Genomic DNA, 21,472 nt, shown 5'->3' with positions numbered 1-21,472 from the left:
GCCAGCACACAGTTTAGCCCGCTCAGGAACCGCGACTTCCACAATCGAATCTCGGATGGGTTCAACCCAAAAAGTACTAGAATTTGTATTTTACTAAGAAAGTGTTATACCAAATATGACATATGTTGCATTTGACCACTTTCTAAATGGCGGTCTAAATTTCGAGCGGTCGGACAGCGGCTATGAAGATTCAGGCCTTGACGGATTTGTTGGCGATGATGTATATACTCCAGTGAACGTGTGCATATACTAGCCTTTATCTATCTATCTATCTATCTATCTATCTATCTATCTATCTATCTATCTATACACACATATATATATATCTATACACACACACACACATATATATATATGTGTGTGTGAGTGTGTGTGTGTATATATATATATATAGATAGATAGATAGATAGATATGACCATCGTGGAATGCCCTCACGTGGAATGCCCTCGAATAGAGTCCCGGAAGTCAGCAAATAGAAAGCCAAGGGCAGATAATTCCAACTTCCGGATAGCCTGCTGTCAAAATCCTAAAAGTGCTGTCTACCTTATCTTATACGAAATGTGACCCATCATAATTATTATTCAAAACACTAAACGTTGTGACCCAATAATAATTATTACTTAATTAATAACAAAATATACAGAAAATACACACTCGGAACAAAGGGAAAACAGATAAACATGTCAGACTGTTGCTGTTGTTGTTGTTGTTGTTGTTGTTGTTGTTGTTGTTACTATGCAATATTCCGGATATATGACGGTGGTCTGTAAATAACTTTGGACCAGACAACCTAGAATCGCTGTACCTTCCAGTGTAGACTTTTTGTGCACCAGGTGAACTCAAGATATAGTAGCAATTTTAAAAGCCTGATCCGTTTAGCGCATAAGTCACCTGCAATCACAGCAAGCTATGTTAGCCGCTTTAAACGTATGTTTAAAGCTAAGTAATGAAATAAGATTACGACAATGAGTTTTGGTGCATTGTAAGAATGGCGTAGACATCATTACTGCCTGAGTTCTAAATCTTATATTGATATATTACAATATGTTACTGTTAGTGTTAGTAGTGTTTTTCATTCCATTGATACAAAATCTTTGCACCGACATTCCTTGATGGGTGAAACAAAGGAGGCCGTCCGGCTGATGACACGAGGAACCCCCATTCAGATGCACGTCTGTGTGACACCCATAGTAGAGAAGGAAGCACGCAATTGGTAATTTCTACTTATCCATTTGAAGCAGAGCCTCCTCTACACCAGTTGCGTCCCTTAGCTATGTTGTGATCCACTGGCAATGGGTTGGAATATGAGACCTACCCCTGTTTACCATTTATTGTCAATAATATATGCCGTGGTACTCATTAGTCCAATAGACAACCGAACTATTTATAGGCAACCAGTTGAGCACAGGTTTTCACTTATGACACATGTAAATATAACGTCCACAACTTAATTGTAACTTAGCAGTAATTGTAATTTATTTATGTTATAACTCCCTACCACGCCCAGCTGAGGATTAATGCCCGCGAGGATGGCTTCCACGGAAGAGGTTAATTTTGACAGCATCTTTGACGCATTGGGATGGAGGGGAAGATATCAAGTGATTCAAATCTTTTTTGCCTCACTAATGGTGCTCCCATACGCATTCAATCTGATGGATATTATATTTATAGGTAAGTCCAATGTCAGTCACTTTTAACTATTCCAAACCATCTAATGATGTGTTTGGGGTCAATTATATCAATACATATCTCAGTGTAGGAACGTCCATGAAACATTACATGCAATCAAGAAAAATCCAGGTGTATCAGTAAACTGCACCTTGTCCAAACCAACCATGGTTACCGCACACCTATTCACTGCAATAACACGTCCCCAAATATATGTTTCTAGAATTAAACTAATAGGGTGCAACTGACGACTCACTGTGCAAGTGTATAGTGTAAATGTTGGACGCATAAATGAAGAGAAAGTTGAGAAGGACAGTTCAGGATCTATCGAAATTCACAGCACAATATATATTGTATATTTAGTACACTGGATTATTTCTTTTTCTCCCTCTGATTGTGTGTTTTCCGTGCCGACAGATCGAAAGTATTTCACTGTTGTTGCCTGGGTTGTCGAGAATGTCCATCTCTTCAATACAGCGGTTACATATATAAACGCTGAGTACCAAACATGAAATAATCCAGCGTACCATATATGCTGTACCTCATTCATACTTGCTTGACGATATACAAGAATCTGTATCGAAACGTCGCATCTTCTGAATGATGTTGTTCATCCACTCATATAGTTTAATTGAACTCGTTTTGATTTTTTTTTCTCGTCACGATATGGCTGACATATTGCCGATGTGACGTTAAATATTAACTCACTCACTTGATTTTTTTTTCGTGCAGTCGATATGGGATCCTCGGTTTTAGAATAGCAAGGAGGGCTTAACCTTTCCGAAGTGTATCTGCGCCATTCCAACGTTACGTCATGTAACAGGTATCATTATCCTTCAGGAATTTATGTTCCGAGCCAGTGTAACGTTCTCAAGAATGAAACATCTGTTGTCGATAGTCTCGGGTTTCAAGCAAACATCTCCGACTTGAACATCACATACCATGAATGTGGAATCAGCATAACGTCATTCGGACATTCGGAAGAACTTCCTTGTGTAGAGGGTCGCAAGTACGAACAGCCGTGGGAACTGTCCCTTGTTTCTGAGGTAACAATACGATATGCATTTTGAAAGATTGAATTCTTCTCTATTTAATTTTCTATCATCTATTACTGACATTTTCGACAGAACCCGCCCATGGGATACAGTCTAGGCGTTTGGATTTGTAGAATGGGAAGCTGACATGTTCTGTTGTATTCATGTAGTACTATTCATTATATTAGTCCAGTCACTCTTTGTACTTCTTTCTACCCAGCGCACCTGCAAACTCGTCTGGTGTTGTTACAGTATGATGTGATACTCCCGTGATACCGGTTTCTGTTGGCAACAGGACGCACACAGAGGAGAAAATACTCGGAAAACAATTTCTTTATCATGTGTTCCGAACATACATTCAACAATGTCTTTCAAGACTTTAGTGAGACCTTGATCGTCTAACACGTTTGAGCAAAAGAATAACAAGCCGCAGCTATACTGAAAACAATTTATCAGTATCAATTTTCTTTGCAAAATGAATATTCAGTGGATGTTAACGTTCTCGTGCTGTGAAATATTATTTCTCATTTACGTTAAATTGATGTCACACAGGTGCGCGTCTTGCTCACGATAAGATACGCTGTTTAACTGTCTAATTGTTGATATATTCAGGACACTGTTTCGATGATAAAACCATTAATTTTATGTTTTGTTAAAAGAATGTTGCATTCAGCCATAGCAGCCGCGGCTTTTTAAACAACTAGCGGAAATTAAGTGAGATATATACTGATCAGCAAACCAATGTCGTCATTTCCGAAGTCAGAAAATCCAGAAAACATGCCATGACGTCAACACAAATGTTCATTACATGTGGAGATGTAACTGTTATTCCCTTAATAATGATGCAAAATTAGTCAAAATATATCCACACAAACAGGAGAATATGAAATTAAAAGAACTTATGTGTCGGATATGGCCATCCAAATCCCCATTACCTGCTTTCTCATCTGGTACATTGGCATCTTTTCACAGGGCTTGTATTGCTGAAAACAATACGTCCTGGGTCCAACAAGCGCACACTATAGTTCCAAGCAAAGTTGGTACATAATGCACCTATTTTGATAAGTTTGGATCTATTCGAAAGGGAATTTACCTGGCTTTCAGTAAAAATTGCGGCTGTATGTTCCACAATTTCCCACCCAGAATAAACCCATAATCGAGAGTGGGGTGTTTGACAACTTTGTGCGCGTTACACCCCTTTCCTTCTTTATATGTATATGGATATCAGTGTACGCTTGTTGGACCAAGGGCGTATTATTTTCAGCAATACAAGCCCCTGTGCATCTATTCTATGAATTGTGAAAGTACCAAAACGGATCCGCTCACATTGGGGAACTTTATACTGGAATAGTTTGATTCACCGTGAACAAAACATAACGAAAATATAGTGTCCATATCCACAACACATTCTCTCCATGTGATCTGAGTTACATTGGCCCAGTGAAGTTAGCGAAGTTATGCTCCCTTATCTTTATACGTGCGTGGCGTTTGACGTCATAGAGGAAAATCGATTTTTGACATTTATTGCGGGTCATTTTTTGTATTTTGTGCGTATGACGTTATACATTAGTACATACATACATTTCATATACACTTGTGTCGTTCAGACGTAAAGCTGTATTTTCTTCACTATTTTCCGTAAAGATGCCAAATTAAAAAAAATCGTATGAAAACGGAGAAATTGGGCATAGACAATTTCGGACAATATTTAGCCGTATCTATTTCTCAAACCGTTGAGACACGTATGTTTATACCAACGAATAGGAAATTAAATATTCTACATTTCTGTGTAATTTTTATAGACGTACGCAGATCCAGGACGACCACGCGAGCGCAATTCTCGCATAACGTTCACTTTTCAAACCTTATGAAAATGTAAAATACATAACTCGGCATCCAGGGGGTTAAGACATTCTTTTAGTTGAGAAACACCATGTCCCTCAGGAGTCTAATCAAACACCTCTATTTATCGTATTTACAGTACACATCAGAACATACAGGTATATTTCTAAAGAATACATTTCTGAAAAATGTTTTCATCTGATTCCAGTGGGATATCGTGTGTGAAAAGGAAAGCCTTGCAGACCTTCTTACAACCCTCTATATGTTCGGTATGGGCATAGGGTCGGTCTTGTTCACAGCGCTGTCGGACACGTATGGGCGCAAGTTCTCCAACATACTGGCTGGAGTCATTTTCCTTGCAACCAGCTGTGGCATGTCATTTGTACCAACATATGCTGCTTTTGCTGTCTTGAAGGTTATACAAGGGGCAACGCAGTTGGTGGGTAGATAAAGGATTCCATAATACCATCCAGTGTATTCGATGATAGTGATTATGAATCTGTTATTAATTTGATGTTGATATTTCAATTGCTTGTTGATGGCACCTCGTAAGTATTTTCATTTCACGGAAGTATGTACAATTCAGAACCATGTTCACAACACTTCATTTAATTCCTCATATGGAATGCAATGATTAAGTCTATGACACGTGATGACACGTGGCATGATCTTTACTTCAGGGTGTTGGCTTAACGTCAACAACGATTGGTCTCGAAATCGTTCCAACCAGGCACAGATCCAAGATTGGGGTTATAAACACTCTGTTTTGGTCACTGTCGGTTGTAATCTACGCAGTGGCAGCCTACCTGATGAGAGATCTCAACTGGAGGTATCACCAGTTGGTTGCGGGCCTCACAGCAGGTTACTATATATTTTTACCATGGTGAGTTTGAATCAGGTTTGTTTATATGAAAACGCTTCTCTTACTGAACATGACGTATTCTGCAGTGTGGGCCCAGAATGTGAAATTTAGAAATACGCGTCAACAGCATCAATAACATCAACTTCCGTGGCATCATTTTGTGTACGACTTCGCTCTACCCTTTCATCTGTGTTAGAATGGTTTCTTGTTTTCAAACATTGCTTGATGTTTTGCCATCTTTTAGCATGATTTGTTGTGTTTTCGTTAATCACAGTTTAATCCTTGACAGGATAATATAGCAATCTGTGTGGTTTAAAGGCATCGTGACACGACCTTTAAGAGATGTATCAAAAGTCACCATTGGGGTTGATGCAGGCTTGACAACGACATCACATAGACGTCACAGATTTATTGAAGAAAGCTTAGGAAATGTACTTATTCCATGTCTCAGGAAATCTGTTACATCACGAGCGACATGTAGATGGGTCTCATCTTGCTGAAGCGTGACGTAACATCTCTGTTCTTACATTGACGGTTGCACACGAGACTTAATGATGTGATCCTTGTATTGCAAACCACTCACATTACCTTTTACAATGACAAGTTGTGTCCTACCACATGTGATGAAACTGCGACTCGCCAGTGAACAAAACACTATCACAATTTTCTCCGCTGTACCGCAGATGGTGTTTGCACCAGAAAAGTCATGCATGTCCTTGAAGTTAAATAACAACTGGACGTGTGGTAGGCCGTTAGGTCCAGGTGTTATGCTCCCTCATTGGACTTAAGCCAGCAGTGGTCAGGGCTGTTGCTGAAATTCGTGCATACATGATAAGAATTAATGAACGCATCAACGGATCAACATGCTGATGAAACTGAACTGTTTTTTTTCATGGAACTGAAAAGAGTTTGTACTTTGCCATTGACACCATTAAATGTCATGTTTTAAAACCAATTTAGATAAATCAAAAGCATTCAGGATTAGATCAAAAGCTAAATCTATTGAAATCTATTGTAATGACAGAAAATTGAAAATTGAATTGGTAATTGGTGAATTTGATGGACTAGGCAATACAAGTACTCCAGATCTTAAAGGTTTGTGGGTACTCAAAACCAGAGACTGGAAGAAGTTAATAGACTTTTAGCATCATCAAGAAAAAGACATTTATACTTATTGGTAAAATAATATAGGTAATAAAACTCCAGCAATCCCCAGTTTGCTTCATTTTCCAATTGCTTGCCCAACCCATCAGCAGAATTTATCACTTCCCTTTAAAAAAGTGTATTTTTAAATATATTTATTTCAAACGACAAGAATTACACAATATGGAGGAATGTAATGAAAACAAAACAATTGAAGAAGGAAGTTTGAGAAGGATGCAGATGAAACAATGGTATAAAAACACTGATTTTTTTATAGACGCTGTGGAATTATCTGCCTTAAGATAATGTATCACAAGATGTGATCACACCAAAGAAATATTTCATTTTTGAGCAAATTACTTACATCAAGAGAGAAAATCCTTTTAGACATGGTATGCTGAAAGCATGGCAACTCTTTCACAAAACAACATTATATTGATCCAAATCCCAACATAACATTATTTAAAAGAAATATATGGTATCAAAAGTGCATTTTTAGATTACAGATATTTACTACATGTATTTACCTGACTCTAGCAATTTTACTCTTAACCGCTGTCATTCAATACCACACAGGTATTTAAGTATCAACCAATCTCGTAAAAACCTCTATAGGCTTATTGTAAACTTATTTCCAATGCTATACACCCACATATTTTAGCTTGGGAGTATATAGCAATGTGAAGTATCCTTGTCCAGTGTAAGCGTATGTATTTGCATTGATCTGAGATATCCTTGGAAAGAGAGAACGCGTGTATGACTATGATATATATAGGAGACATCCTAAAATAACACGTGCAATATGTTTAAGCTGGCGTTAAATTCGTCAGTATCTTGGTGCATTGGCGGTGGTAGTTACAACATTACAACAGTGCTCATGTAGATGATTTTGTGTTTGCGCATGACCATGTATCGAAGGCAAGATGTAATTATATGACATTTCTGGTTGGGTACTGTTGGACGATTAACAGTTAACCTGTTTACAGGGTAATGGACGAAACCTCAAGGTGGTTGGCAGCAAAGAAGAAATACAGTATCATAGAACGGAATTTGAAGAAGGCCAGCCATATGAACCACAAGGACGCAGCGCATATCATAACGCTGTTTAGAGAAAAAGTAAAGGAACCAAACCTACAAGACCAAAGTCCTCTCTTGTCGTCAGACACATGCAGGGATCAAAATGAACACAGCCAGGGTGTTTCAAAAACTGAGAGGAAAGCAGAAAGACCACTCCTGCAGATATTCAAAGACAGACAAATACTCTCTTTGTCAGCAATCCTGTGTTTTATATGGTAAATAGATACACTTGCATATACAAGATAGTTAACTAAAATTACTGTAAGTAGTTGGTCGTACATAAAATTTGAAAATGTTACGATAATAGGCGCATTAATTAGACTGATCTGAGAATTTTTAAATAGTTATAGTTTTTGTAAGTAAAATATAACCAGGCCGAACAATGTACACGGTTTTAAACACAATGTATCTATTTACTTTGTTGCCACCATATCCTGCGTTTATCGGTCCTCGTTTTGTGATTAGGATGACAGATAGCTTAACATACTACGGACTTAATCTCAACGCCACACAGTTTCACAGTGACAAATTCATTGGCTTTGGCCTGAGTGCTGTCACTGAGGTGTTTGGTGCAGTCGCCTTTTGGCTCACAGTCGACAGGTAATGATACAATTTTATCATGAATATGTGCTTCTTTGTCTTAAACATACATTCAAAATGTACATCACCGTACATGTTCCTACTGCACAGATTCTTCTGTTTAAGGATGATTCAGACGGGGTCAAACTCGATGTTTGTAGTGATACAATTTTTTTAAACGAATGGACGTCACTCATTAGATCATTAGATTTAATGTCAGCAATGTTGAATTATACATGCTTAGATTTCTGTCTATATTCGACATGCTTGAGAGGCCACGATATTTTACATACCATCGATCCTGAACACAACCCCTGGATAGTTCAACTGATTTAAGATTTATTTTAAACTCGTCATAATTTACAGTCTTTATGAAGAGAGAGGTTAGTAACGTTTTCATTGTTTTTTTTATATATATATATTTCAATGTGGGTCTGTGTAGATTCGGAAGGAAGAGAACATGTTTGGCCTGCCACCTGATAGCAGCATTGTCGCTGATAGCATCGGTCATATTCCACCACTTCACGGGTTAGTCTCGATGTTGCTTTATTACACTAGCTTACATTCATAAACTAAGGCTTTGTAGCCATATTCCGAGAGCTCGCTTCTTCTTACTGGTACAAATGCAGATATTTTTCCTGGTTGGCAGAGCCGTGAAAACACACTGGCTTCTTTTTACTCGCCTGATGTAAACAGTTCACGCTTTCCTCTTCGATTGTACGTAGGAAACACCTGATATGAAGAGTATGTCCTTATGTAGACTCGTATGTTTCAGATACTATACCAACCCTCAGTGTGGCTGTAAGCGCATTTTCGCTGATCGGAAAATTTGGAGCAACAACTTCATTTAATGTGTTGTGGCTGTATACTCCAGAACTATTTCCAACTACAATACGGTAAGGAGCAGTGGCCTTGCTTGTTGAAATCTACCTTGGCTGTATACTCCAGAACTATTTCCAACTACAATACGGTAAGGAGCAGTGGCCTTGCTTGTTGAAGTCTACCTTGGCTGTATACTCCAGAACTATTTCCAACTACAATACGGTAAGGAGCAGTGGCCTTGCTTGTTGAAATCTACCTTGGCTGTATACTCCAGAACTATTTCCAACTACAATACGGTAAGGAGCAGTGGCCTTGCTTGTTGAAATCTACCTTGGCTGTATACTCCAGAACTATTTCCAACTACAATACGGTAAGGAGCAGTGGCCTTGCTTGTTGAAATCTACCTTGGCTGTATACTCCAGAACTATTTCCAACTACAATACGGTAAGGAGCAGTGGCCTTGCTTGTTGAAGTCTACCTTGGCTGTATACTCCAGAACTATTTCCAACTACAATACGGCAAGGAGCAGTGGTCTTGCTTATTGAAATCTACCTTGGCTGTATACTCCAGAACTATTTCCAACTACAATACGGCAAGGAGCAGTGGCCTTGCTTATTGAAATCTACCTTGGGTGTAATTTGGGTGCTTGTATAGTTTTCGTGACCTTGATGCAAGGCAGGATGTGATGGCTCGAAGTTTTTTTTAGTATTGGATTGTTTGGACGTCACGTTAAGAATGTTTCAATATAATGAACTGAGGGAGCTTCGGGCTGAAATGTGAGAAGAAATTAGAATATTCGTTGGAATATGTGTTTCGAAGTAAATCCTTCATTTATTGTTTGACGAAATTTCAGTGCTTCCAGAGCAAATACCTCTGTGCATTTGTTGCCGATATTTTTCAGGAATGTTGGGTTTGGTCTTGGATCCTTAGCGGCAAGAGCAGGTGGAATACTTGCTCCGTTTTCCAGGATACTGGTGAGAATGTTACCAAATACCTATCCACATTATTGCATTATGTGTATTTATTGGCGAAAAACTCGTTGATCCACTCGTTATTGACTATTGACTATTGAATTCGATATGTTAAAGAACGCAACACTTCTCACTGATCTCTGACCAATGATTGTATTTATTTATTATTTCCAGTACATGTACAGCTGTATTGTGTTTCTGTCAACGAGAACTGAACGTAGAAAGTGTGTGTATAACGGATAGACAGAACGACACACAGACAAACCTTCTTATTCGTCTCTTGAAACACGAAAACCATTAACAGATAAATGTACTACCACCATCCTTCGTAAATTACGTTATCTACATATAGGTATACTTTGGAAAACATAGATAAAACCACATACACTCGTCTGCGTAGTATATATCGTTTTGGCGTTTCCTGCTTGTTGTTTAGGCCGACATGTTTAAATGCCATGGAGTTCTTTTTATTACAGACATTTTTATCAATGATCTATTCAGTTTTTGGAAGAGATTTCGTGCGAATAAGGGAAAAAGCTTTTCTTGCTTTTATTCGTAGACTGAAATTTATCAACTGTCAATTTTAGGCTTGGGTTAAAGAGTATTTTAACAGTTCACAGATTAATCAACCTGTGCGTGAGTCGTGTTTTTGAGACGCTTCCTCAAAGTTACAGTTATACCATGGCATTATTCCAGGTACAAATGACCTGACAAATGATATTTATATCTTATGTTACAGTACCGCAAATATCCCTGGGCACCTGGCACAGTGTTCGGCTCCTGCTGCATCGTGGTGGCGTTCCTGGTTCAATTTCTGCCAGAAACAAACAAACACGAACTGCCGCAGACTGTCCCTGAAATGAAGCAGTGGTTAAACAAACAACGGGAATCCCAGAAGAAGAAACAGAAGAAGAGCATCATCGCAGAAAATGGTGCTGATATATTTGTTTGTAGTGGGAATGAAACCAATTAACGTGCTCAGAAATGCATTGAAAAAATTAAGTGTAGTTGATGTGAACACAATGGTATGTCTCCGAGGGGAGCATCATCTGTTGTAAAGATTCCTGACCTCATATACAATGTACCGTTAATTTAGACTGAGGGAAAGACTGTTGGGTCCTGTTTTGTCACTTATCTAAGATTCATGCAATTACGTAAACATCTGTTATAACACGTAAGCAAGTGCTATACAAGACCTACCATTAGAATTTGTACATTTCTTTAGTAATATGATAAAATCACTCATAGGCTTCGAAATGTTAAACATGGATTTGATTATGGATATTGGATTTGAAGGTCAATAAACTGTAAACAAAATGTCAATAAATGTGAAAATGATACTGAACTGGTGTGGTGTGTTCCACCTCAGCCGCAGTTATTCTGAATCACCTGAAAGTTCTTCAATATCATTCATCTTGACATCGTTATTTAAATTTTATTTGCGTGTTATCAAAAGAATGGAATTTGAAAATGAACATTCACGTTTCTATGTGTAGATAAAATCTGATACCGTGGAGCACCTTTGGTTTCACCATTCAGAAATATAGCAATTGTTGAGATCAACTTAATTGTTAAAATCAGAAAGTGTTGTATAGAATCAATACATATGTCATTTTATAGATATCCAAGAAAATTGTGTGACATGATCTGCAATGATTTTGGAATGTCGTATCTGTAAACATAACTATTAATGAGCTTTGATTTGTCTGTGGATAAGAACGTAGAATGTACTCACTAGTCACTCATAGACTGTGGATAAATATATAGACAGAAATGGATTCAGTTCTGTTATTATCGTGTCAGTTTTTATGAATTGTTTAAAACTCTTAAACTGGAGAAAGTCTTTTGAAAGCCTTTTTAACAAATATTTAGAACATATTTTTTAGGAAAGAAATGACCATCCCCTGCCCTCAACTTTGTACCGGGAATATGCAATGTTTAAAGAACATGATTTGTAAATTATGCAATGATCAAGTACCAAAGTAACAAATTTGTACATTCTGTATATATGCAAAGGTCTGTTGCTTCTTTATCGCCTAAAGTATACCAACAAATCACATATTTTCAGATTTGTTGTTCAAGACTGTGCCAAAATGTAAACGTGTTAAACTGTTTAACATTAGATAATAATTTTGTGAATTATAGAAACAGTGTGTGTGAAATAAAGGAATGTTACAAATTCGTATACAGGCAAATGTATGGAAGTTTGACTTATTCGTAGTGACTGCTTGGGTTCGAAAGATATGACAAACAGATATAAAACATATATATATGTTACACTCTGATTGTGAAATCAGTCATTTCGTGAAATTACCAAAACTAAACATTTCTGTCATTTCCTGAAATGAATACGAGGGTCAGCCATTTCGCGTCATGTTTGTAACAACAATAACTATTCTTCAGTCATTTCATGAAATTCCATTTCATCTATATGTGGTGGACAGGGACTTGTGAATTGTGACTGCTCTTTACACATCAAGTGTCAAACAAACAGGCGTAAATGCTTCAAAGCTAAGCTGAAGTTCAGTAGGATTTTGTAGATTAAGTTATTTAGAGAAACTGTCACACACAATCACCCGAAATGGCTGTCCTGTTACACTTTTCACGACACGACTGAAATTTTCACAAAATGAGTGACTTCACAATCTGACTGTAACATACAGACACTTTGTTCCCGTGCTGTAATGGTCAGGTAGCCACTTACTGTCCGTCATCTTCCTGAACGTGAGACTTGTGAAAGGCCTTTCCACAAGATCGTAAGACCAGAGGCGTGATTTATAATAACATCATCATTATCTTGCTATAGAGCAATATTCCAAGAACAAAGGTTTATGGGACATATTTGTTCATTGAAGGAGTTTGGGTTTAAGCCACTTTTAGCAATATTCCAGTTGTACCATGGGAGTAGACACCAGGAATAGCAGGCACAAATTGTGCCACATCCATACGTATCAGCCTGAATCTAAATACATGGACTCTTGCCCGTCACATTACATCTCAGTTGCAAGAAGACCAGCAATTCTTGCCCTGGATACTTTGCCTATTCTGGATACGTGACCGTTATTACAGTGAGGTGGATGTTACCTTCTATCTGTCCGGTATTGCTATAATCACTGTCTGTGTCTTATATGTCTGAATTTGTATTGACGCTCTTTTTTGTATTGTCACTGTTATAAATTTCAACTGATTTGCTTTAGTGTGTAAACCTTGCAAATGATATAATAAAATTGTTAATTATCTCAAACTTCTTTGTTGTTTGTTGGTTTTACACCGAGTTCATCTAAGGATTGATTCCTGGTTAACTACTGTATCAGTTCAGCTTGGGAATGAAGATGACGTACAGTGCAACTTGTATAGTGGAGTCTACAGAGACTCCATAGCATTATGGAAATGAACGCGTTTATCGATGCATCAGCAGTTTCACGTGTAGTGGCGGTGTTAGTGGCCAGAATGTCTCCATGTTTGTATCCCCGGCTTGAGTAAACGTTTTAACTGATTGACGACTCACGTTGCTCCCACAACAGTTACCTACCCTGATTGCCATCTCATGTCGGCCGTCACAACGGTTACCTACCCTGATTGCCATCACACGCTGCCCTCACAACAGTTACCTACCCTGATTACCATCACACGCTGCCCTCACAACAGTTACCTACCCTGATTACCATCACACGCTGCCCTCACAACAGTTACCTACCCTGATTGCCATCTCACGTTGCCCCCACAACAGTCACCTACTCTGAATGCCGTCCCCCATTGCCCTTGTTTACGTATTCTCAGGCTATCCGTTTTCACCACAACTTCATCAGGATATGTTCGTGATATTGCTGGAATATTGTTAAATGCGGTGCAAAATTAAACTCTCTCACCCATACTGGGATATTGAGGTAACTAAGTGACTGCTATTCCCCTGATTCTGTGTATTTGAGTTGTAGTTGAGTTGTTGTTTATTATTTGAAGAAATAAAAAGGATTACTTTCATCAACAGTAGGATTAAGCCTTTCAACAGTGTAGCAGTTGTAATGTTTCGCAAGCTGATATGTTCCTTGATAAAAGTTTCATCTATAATGTCAGTGTCTCTGGGAACCGGGTGTCATGGCAGTAGAAGCTTCTGCTTGACTGGTGATGTTCCGTCCTCACTAATGAACTGAATGGCAACGGCCAAATAAACATATCCCGTCGACTTCCTTTATACCTTGCGTCTTGCCTGAAAGGAACAAGCTATGTATGAGAAATCTGTTTTGTAGCCAGTATGACAATACAGTATCTTCATTGTTAGATACCAGTTACATTACTTTACTTGTAATGACAAAGTAAGAAGTATGGAGAATTGCCATCACAACAGAGAGCTTAAGATTCCTTTATATAATCATGAATGACTGGGAAAAGGTGAGACGCATATAACGACCCTTCAACAGCATGTATATCATGCACTTGGAAACATTTAGACTTCGCAGAAATTACTTTCACGTTGTTATACATATCACGCCTGTGTAATAACCATTTTGTTTTCTCACCCACGTCCAGGCAATACGCATCACATGGAGCAATCATGCCTCTGTTAACCCATTGTAGGTTGGTATCGCCCCACATTGTATGCATATTTCGTTTTCAGTTCAAGCACAAATGGACAATATACTGTATATATTGTATGTGCCCCACTGCCGTCTCCGTGATAGCACAAGTCTACGTCATCATGACTGTTGAGGCGTGCTGTCAAAATGAAGCTGAAAACCATGGATAGTTCGCTACAAAAGGGTCAACAAGAAGTGGCGCAATAATTTCAACGTTTTTAATTGGACCAGAAGTTGCATTGCTCAGAACATACCAGAGATCGAAGAACATGACATCCAAGGAGGAAGTAAACTTTGACAGTGTTTTCAATGCACTTGGGTGGAATGGCAGATATCAAATTGTCCAAGTTGGTCTTGTGTTACTGTCGTCTTTACCTTTCGCATTTCATATTATGAGCATCATATTCATAGGTAAGTTTCTGTTTTATGTCAAACAGTTTATGAAATTGTCAGTAGAATAACACGCTGCCGCTTTCCGTGTTATCACAACGCGGTGATGTTAAGTAACAACAATGTGTAGTTAAGTTACATATTCGCTGATTGGAAACGCACTTAATTTCTATCACGAAGTACCTTTTTCATATGCCTCATTGTCATTCTCGTTCCTGTGCCAGGGACCGATCAGATTAGAGTGAGTGAGTGAGTGAGTGAGTGAGTTTTACGCCGCACTCAGCAATATTCCATCTAGATGGCGGCGGTTGATCAGATTGGAAGATTTGTAACTCTATCTGTAGTTTTAGCAATGCATTAAACATCCGTTTATATGACATGTTAATCAGCTTGTGGATTCGGTTGTGACAAGTGATTGTGCCAGAACGTGTGCAACAATCTCATCTACAGAAGACGTAACGCTGTAAAATCCATTAAATCATTGCAAACAGTGATATATTTGATCAAGAAACACATGTTTCAGTGCGTATCATTTGGGATTTAAATAACAAGAACAGGTTAACTAATTTTGTAACTATCCTTTTTGAGGTTTTACTCCAAACAAGGGTTTTAAACAAACAGATTCTAATATGCTTCATTATTTCATAACAGTCCATTCGAAAAGGCAGGTATGTGTATTGTGGTGTACATATCGGTATATGAAAGAGTAACATATTGGATGTGTCCACTGTCAGGAATTAGGAAAACAGCCTTTGTGCAAAATACGGCTCAATACATCCTCAAACATTCTTTGTTAAGTGCTCCACTAGAATATATGACTGGCGTTGCCACATGTAGACAAGCAACGTTTTTCACCAGCTAACATGGGATCCCGTACATAACGCACTACACAACGCCTTCCTCTTGTTACATTGCAGTACTCATTATAATGCAAAGAATTTAATACTATAAATGTCAAATTCGAAAATTTGAAAAACACTCTCTGTGTCTATTTCGATCAAGTTTTCTCATTACACTGTAACCCGACACATTGAAGGCATACATTGAACTTAGCAACGTAACATGAACATTAAGAGATGCCCGCCGCCAATAAATGGTAAAGAAACTGCTTTTCGGTTGACTTTAAATCAGCTGTTTTTAGAGGCTGTCATTGTGAATTATCATGTATGGCTGACCAATCAGAAAATCTAGACATTTTTGATGACATCTTACTGTATTTTGTTTCTCATAATTCCTGGTAACCTTCCATTAACATACCTTCATTAAATTGAGTAAACCTCGTTTATACAGGTTCATATGTTCCAAGTCAGTGTAAGGAACTAAACGATTCATCTGTGCTGGAGGACCTGGTGTGCCGTGCTGATCTGTCGGACTTCAACCTCACCTACCACGAATGTAGAATCAGCATAACTTCCAACAAGGTGGATCGTGGGGACAGAATAGAACTCTCGTGCATCGAGGGTTATCGGTATGAAAAGCCAAGAGAACTATCTCTTGTATCTGAGGTAAATCAATCCACTCAGATCATACACTTTGAACTAAATGCACAGAGGTTTACCCAATACATTTCTAAAGTTTTACGACCGAGAGGACAGTAAACAAAAGCCGTTTCCGATGGGAACATAAATGAGCAACCAAACGTTCAACTTAATCTTACTTCTAACATACAATATTATGTATTACCGTACGGTATGTATCTTCACTCTAACATTGTCATCACTTCTTTCAGTGGGATATAGTCTGTGAGAAGGAGGGCCTGAGCGATCTACTACAGACACTTTACATGTTTGGCACGGGAATCGGAGCAATCTTGTTCACAGTTGTAGCTGATCGCTTTGGACGCAAATTCTCCAATGTGGTAGCCGGCATGTCCTTTCTTGTGGTCGGCACGGGCATGGCATTCATACCCACATTTGTCCCGTTTGCAGTGTTGAGAGTTCTGCAAGGAGCAACACAAATGGTAGGCTATATTTCATGTGTAGCGACGCACAGACATTGAGGAGTGAAAGTGAATCACAGATATGGGATGGGGGTGGAAGGTGATGGATGAAACGACTGAAAGTATGTATTACAGAATTACATAAAACATTAATATGTTAAGAATTAAACTGCATTTACTGAAGGGCCCACACTTACCTCACACTAGGACGATGCACAGTCAGGATTTATAGGAGTGCAGTATGATCATAATCGCATCATATGACACTGTGATGGTCATTTAATGGCACCGGCACACAACGAGTACACAACAACACGCCATGAAAGCCTATGTATGGTCTATATGAATATTGTTGGCGACAAACCCTATCAAAGTCCCCTAAAAGTCTCTCACTTGATATACAGATGAACTTATTGTTACATCGCTTTAATATCACACCCACTGACGGAGGCAAGCACAGATAATAGATATTGTCCTCAGTCAAATGAAAAGACTAACCGTTCTTTTTCAGGGTGTCAGTCTAACATCCACAACTCTCTACCTTGAGATAGTTCCAACTGAACACAGATCTAAGATGAGTGCTTGCGGCACCATTATGTGGTCTATCTCAATAGTAACATATGCCATAGCAGCATATGCCATGAAGGATCTGGGCTGGCGGTATCACCAGCTTGTTGTTGGTCTGACATCTGCATACTACATAGTTGTACCATGGTGAGCAAGACTAACGTTAATTCGTATTTGAACTCAGATAGTTCCAGCCACAGATAATGGCGCAATACACTTTGTTAAAATATACAAATGAAGACATCTTACAAACCTTTACGTCAATATACTTTGTTGTTGACTGCTGTTCGGTTTAAGATATATATACAACTGAGTAAGTTTTTGCAGGGTACTAGACGAGAGCTACAGGTGGCTAGCAGCAAACAACATGTATGATGTCATAGAACGGAATTTGAAGAAGGCCAGTCGTATGAATTCAAAGAATGAAAATGTCATCGTAAATACCTTTAGAGACAAAGTGTTGTCGCCCAGACTCCATGATAATCTACCTCTACTTATACACTCATCGAATGGCGAGTCTGTATGCTGCCAACACGCGGCAAACCTTTTAGCCAAACAACAAGAAAAGGAGGAAAGACCTTTTCTCCAGATATTTCAGGACAGGCAGATTCTAACGGTATCTGCAATAATATGGTTTATATGGTATGTATTCTGAGCGTTTGCACAATTTATGAAATGGGTTATGTTGCTAGCGTCTTGTTTCTATGTCCATCAATAATACAAAACTAAGGATTGCAGATGACCATAGTTGATTTAACACAATTCAGTAATGCGTTCGTGGACATTGATTGACTTCTGTTGCAAGCTTAATACAATCTTAGTAGTGGTACATTTTGCCGAGACGTCAGTTAATTCAGGTGCACATTAATAACACGTATTACCTCTACGTCAGTTTTATCCAAGTTATTTTATTTTCAGGTTAACAGATTGCATCACCTATTATGGGCTGCAGCTCAATTCTACCAAGTTTCACAGTGATAAATACATCGGTTTTGGTCTGAGCGCCATCACTGACGTTTTAGCTTCGATCATGTTCTGGCTAACAGTAGACAGGTAAATTGTCTAATCATTTGATGTACATAAGATCTTATTCTCCTGTTTGAGCATAAGGGGATATTTTTCCACCAAGCCTAGTCTATGTGTTTCATTTTGCACGTGGTTGCTGTTTTCTTGCAGATTTGGGAGGAGAAGAACGTGCTTGGTATTCCACTTAATCGCAGGCATATCTTTGATAGCGTCCGTAATATTTAACAATTACAAAGGTGAGATATTTGCTTGATTTCTGTTATCATTCTCAGTATATTTTCCCATTTAGAAGTCTGAAGTAATAGTTTTAGGACCGTCATTTGATTAAATATGCTTTATGGTTCAACTTCTTTATTATAGGTAAAGGTGAAGGTAAAACTAAAGGGATGTGGTATATACACACATAACAGTAGACAGATAACAATGGGTAACAAGATATACAGGTGTCTATTAATTGATGTACAGGCTTCGATTGATTGATGTACCGGCTTCAACTGATGTACAGGCTTCTACTGATTGGCGTGCAGGTTTGTATTGATTAGGTTAACGAGTTACAGGTAAAGAAGTTATTTAGTTTGATTCCACCAACTTCTAAATGCCTTTGAAACAATCGTTATTTGATATTCTGTGGCCATTTGACATTGAGGATGATTAGGAAAAAATAACCAGTATTAACATGAAGTGTGCGTATGCATGAGATGTATTTTCAAACATCTACATTCGTTTCAGATAAAATGCCGTCCTTCACTGTAGCCGGTACCACATTTTCTCTCGTAGGGAAGTTCGCCATAACGACAACGTTTAATCTTCTGTGGCTGTATACTCCGGAAATATTCCCAACAAAAATACGGTGAGACTTCCTGACTTGCTTGAATCTTGGACTGAGTGGGTTTATTTAATGTCTGCGGTCAGTTCTCAGCTGTCACTAGATTTACAATTTTTGGCCTGTGTCTATTCTGAAGGAAAGATACCTGTGTATGTCTTAATATGGGTTTTGTACCTACAGTGTATCCAGAAAAAATGGCTTGTATTTACTACAAGTACAATATTTTGGGAAGGTATTCTGATGAATTTGGACACGGATTACAGATACTGAATGTTTTAGAAGATAGTAGGTTGCATTATGCCTATACCTTCATGAACATATGCAGCATGCTTGTACCTTTATGTGTGTGTTTCCTGCTTGTACCTTTATGTGCGTGTGTTTCCTGCTTTTATCTCTATATGCGTGTGTTTCCTGCTTGTATCTTTACGTGCGTATGTTTCCTGCTTCTACCTTTATGTGCGTACGTTTCCTGCTTGTATCTTTATATGTGTGTGTTTCCTGCTTGTATCTTTCTGTGCGTATGTTTCCTGCTTGTACCTTATGTGCGTGTGTTTCCTGCTTGTATCTTTATGTGCGTATGTTTCCTGCTTGTATCTTTAAGTGCGTATGTTTCCTGCTTGTATCTTTAAGAGCGTATGTTTCCTGCTTGTATCTTTCTGTGCTTATGTTTCCTGCTTGTATCTTTCTGTGCGTGTGTTTCCTGCTTGTACCTTTATGTGCGTGTTTCCTGCTTGTATCTTTATGTGCGTATGTTTCCTGCTTGTATCTTTCTGTGCGTGTGTTTCCTGCTTGTATTTTTAAGTGTGTATGTTTCCTCCCTGTACCTTTATGTGCGTATGTTTCCTGCTTGTATCTTTATGTGCGTATGTTTCCTGCTTGTACCTGCGTGTCTGTGATAAATGATATCGATTTTAATTAAACAATTCAGGAGCGTCGGTTTTGGATTAGCCTCATTTGCCGCTAGAATTGGTGGATTGCTGGCGCCATTTTCAAGAACACTGGTAAGATTTTCTGCTTATGAAATATATTTAATGCATGTAGATGTTAGAGAACACCCTAGAGTTTTATTTACTCAACATTAACATCCCACACTCATTTACAGACTTCTAAACTAATGTGTTTGGGCTTTTTTGTTCACATCAGAATTACATAGTTGAAGTTGGCGTGATGCTTCGACTGCTACGACACGGATCGATAACACTTGTTGTGTTCCAATGGTGCATGGCAAAATGGTGCATAACTTAACTCATAGTTTGTTCTATCAGTGCAGTAATACATATATATCACTAACAATACATTATGTTTCAGCATGAAACACTTAAACGAATTCTTTGAATCTTTGTTTAAACCCCAGTTTAAAGTAAGTCTTATATACATTATAGAAGCATAATTTGTGTTCCCGTTCTCTCTGTTGTGTGTTAGTATCGTCACTACCCGTGGGCCCCCGGCTCTGTGTTCGGTACATGCTGCATCGTGGTGACGTTCTTGATGCCGTACCTGCCTGAGACAAACAACCAGGAGTTGCCCCAGACCATCCGGGAAATGAAACGGAGCATGACACAGCAAAAGGAAACCCCGAAGAACAAACAGAAAAACCTAATTACTGGAAGTTGAACTGTAATACAACACTGATATTTTCCTGCGGTTTTGCTTTTTTGTGCCGTTCATACGAAGAAATGAGCAACATGTGTTTGGTAACTACGTACTCGCATGGTCATATCTGAAATTCCTGTCTGGTCCATGTCCTGTTCAGATTATCGACACTGACACTTTGTGGAAGCGCTTCCTGCTATGGTTATATCAGAGTAAATGACACAACTGTATAGTTACCAAGAAAACTTGCTAGGTTGATTGTAGTACCTGCCAGAAGAGAAGTGATGCACAGACAGACCGGTACGATTCCTGCTGCCTATGTCCACCGCCATTCTCTGGTCTTACCACCATTTGGAGATACCAACCAGCCAGCTTAGAACCATGAACAGGAAACATCCCACCTCGGCTATTGCCCATCTGTACTAATTTATCTTGTCATACGTCATTATCAGTTGGTACAAGCTTATCTATAGGCAACCATTGGTATTCACACTGGTCAGTCAGCGCAAATCATGGTTCAAGTTTTCTGTTTCCATCTTTGCTTCGCGAAAACGTCCT

General features: G+C 38.6%; 2 protein-coding genes across 2 annotated transcripts; both read left to right on the top strand.

The window, feature by feature from the left end:
- The first annotated feature begins 1,113 nt into the window (after positions 1-1,113).
- LOC137277279 (solute carrier family 22 member 6-A-like) lies at positions 1,114-10,972 on the top strand. The gene is made up of 10 exons (XM_067808938.1): positions 1,114-1,214; positions 2,568-2,715; positions 4,754-4,984; positions 5,226-5,428; positions 7,537-7,842; positions 8,093-8,227; positions 8,649-8,734; positions 8,982-9,102; positions 9,930-10,002; positions 10,739-10,972. The coding sequence occupies exons 1-10, from the start codon at positions 1,114-1,116 to the stop codon at positions 10,970-10,972; spliced, it is 1,638 nt and encodes a 545-aa protein (XP_067665039.1).
- Positions 10,973-14,842: 3,870 nt separating this feature from the next.
- LOC137277277 (solute carrier family 22 member 6-like) lies at positions 14,843-20,947 on the top strand. The gene is made up of 10 exons (XM_067808936.1): positions 14,843-14,984; positions 16,254-16,468; positions 16,693-16,923; positions 17,414-17,616; positions 17,797-18,111; positions 18,388-18,522; positions 18,646-18,731; positions 19,225-19,345; positions 20,250-20,322; positions 20,744-20,947. Exons 1-10 carry the CDS (start codon positions 14,843-14,845, stop codon positions 20,933-20,935), a joined length of 1,713 nt encoding a protein of 570 aa, XP_067665037.1. The 3' UTR covers positions 20,936-20,947.
- The last annotated feature ends 525 nt before the right edge of the window (positions 20,948-21,472 follow it).

The sequence above is a fragment of the Haliotis asinina genome, chromosome 3 (assembly GCF_037392515.1).
Source record: "Haliotis asinina isolate JCU_RB_2024 chromosome 3, JCU_Hal_asi_v2, whole genome shotgun sequence".
Taxonomy (NCBI): Eukaryota; Metazoa; Mollusca; class Gastropoda; order Lepetellida; family Haliotidae; genus Haliotis; species Haliotis asinina.
This window is presented reverse-complemented; position numbering and strand designations above follow the sequence as displayed.